Source organism: Chiloscyllium plagiosum, chromosome 4 (genome assembly GCF_004010195.1).
Source record: "Chiloscyllium plagiosum isolate BGI_BamShark_2017 chromosome 4, ASM401019v2, whole genome shotgun sequence".
NCBI lineage: Eukaryota > Metazoa > Chordata > Chondrichthyes > Orectolobiformes > Hemiscylliidae > Chiloscyllium > Chiloscyllium plagiosum.
The window spans coordinates 15,732,479-15,734,427 of NC_057713.1; the positions used below are offsets into that span (position 1 = coordinate 15,732,479).

Sequence of the window (1,949 nt, forward strand, 5' to 3'; positions counted from 1 at the left end):
TCCGGCCTATCACCCTCACCTTAGCCTCCTTCCACCTATCGCATTTCCAACACCCCTCCCCCAAGTCCCTCCTCCCTACCTTTTATCTTAGCCTGCTTGGCACACCTTCCTCATTCCTGAAGAAGGGCTTATACCTGAAATGCTGATTTTCCTGCTCCTTGGATGCTGCCTGACCTGCTGCGCTTTTCCAGCAACACATTTAGGGGCGGCACGGTGGCACAGTGGTTAGCACTGCTGCCTCACAGCACCAGAGACCTGGGTTCAAATCCCGCCTCAGGCGACTAACTGTGTGGAGTTTGCACATTCTCCCCGTGTCTGCGTGGGTTTCCTCCGGGTGCTCCGGTTTCCTCCCACAGTCCAAAGATGGGCAGGTCAGGTGAATTGGCCATGCTAAATTGCCCGGTAGTGGTAGGTGAAAGGGCAAGTGTAGGGGTATGGGTGGGTTGCGCTTCGGCGGGTCGGTGTGGACTTGTTGGGCCGAAGGGCCTGTTTCCACACTGTAGGTAATCTAATCTAATTATTCAGCTCTGATCTTCAGCATCTGCAGTCCTCACTTTCTCCTAGAGATCAATGTTGACTGTGATGCTCAGCGAATCAGACTCCTCTCTTTAACATCCTATCTAAAAGACAGTACACACAGCAATACGGCACCTCCGCAGTGCTGCACTGGATTGTCGGCTTTTGACTGTGTAAGTAGAGAGTTACGTGGAGTGGCTCAGTGGTTAGCACTGCTGCCTCACAGCGCCAGGGACCCGGGTTCGCTTCCCCCCTCGGGTGACTGTCTGTGTGGAGTTTGCTCTTTCTCCCCGTGTCAGCATGGGTTTCCTCTGGTGCTCCAGTTTCCTCCCACATTCCAGAAACGTGCAGGTTAGGTGAACTGGCCATGCTAAATTGCCCACGGTGTTCAGGGATGTGTGGGTTGGGTGCATTAGTCAGAGGTAAATATAGGATAATAGGATAGGGGAATGAGTCTGGGTGGGTTACCCATTGGAGGGTCTGGGTGGACTTGTTGGGCCGAAGGGCTTGTTTCCACACTGTAGGTATTCTATGATTCCGAATCTAGAACACAAGCCAGTTGGGGTTTAAGCTGAAGATGAATGGACTGTAATGTAATTGTGATCCTGCCTTTCACACGGATTTATTATTTCACCTTACCTGGATAAGGCACTTGCTCACATCACTTGCACACAAAGCCTTATTACATGCACTGGCACTAGTGACCCAACAAGCAAAGAAAACTGTAGCAATGGTGGGTACCACAGTGTATCGGGACTTCATCTTTCTCAGGTGAGGCTCTTGACGTCTGGGACTGCCAAGCTGCACTGGAAGGAAACACAGGAAAGTTATTTTTTTAAAAAAGGGCAAAGAATTTAACCGTATCTTTACTTCGTAGAATCCCTGCTGTGTGAAAGCAGGCCATTCAGCCCATTAAGTCCGCATTGTAGCCCTGACTTAGGCCATTAAAAAAAAAACACTGGGCAGGCTCTGGGGAGTCAGAAGGCGAGTTACCCGCTGTGTTGGGGAGAGTAGGAGGAGGGTGCTAAGGGTTTGGATTTTTTTGGGGTGCGGAGGTGGGGTATTTGGTTAGTTTTATTTCACTGGAAGGTACTTTTCCTTCAAACAAACATTGAGGGAAGCAGAGACCGAAAAGGATCGAGCAGGAGGGTCAGATCTAAAAGGATCGAGCAGATTCCGAGGTAAATGTCGCGACTTCCATTGTTTCCAAAAGGAATGAGATGAAGTGAGAAACAGGAGAGGGTAAGAGGCCGGGATTTAAAACCACACTCACTGCGGCCTCACCAGAGAGAGAAAAAAAAACAAAACCTCGATCCGTTCGAGAGAAACTCCAACAAAAAAACAAACAAAAGTTGGAGCAGAGTTTCGGAAACTCCGCCAAAGCGGACACCGCGAGGCGACTTTCACTGTCTCCATATCCCACCCCCCCCCCC

At 50.2% G+C, this 1,949-nt stretch overlaps 1 protein-coding gene across 1 annotated transcript in view; it reads right to left on the reverse strand.

Annotated features, from left to right (window-relative positions):
* The window catches only part of twsg1a (twisted gastrulation BMP signaling modulator 1a), a 40,297-nt gene extending 38,377 nt beyond the window's left edge, over positions 1-1,920 (reverse strand). The window contains exons 1-2 of the mRNA XM_043687767.1: positions 1,801-1,920; positions 1,156-1,322 (exon numbers count right to left, since the gene is read on the reverse strand). Coding sequence (XP_043543702.1) covers positions 1,156-1,278 — 123 coding nt within the window. The 5' untranslated portion in view covers positions 1,279-1,322; positions 1,801-1,920. The remainder of the gene's footprint in view (positions 1-1,155; positions 1,323-1,800) is intronic.
* Between the last annotated feature and the right edge of the window lie 29 nt (positions 1,921-1,949).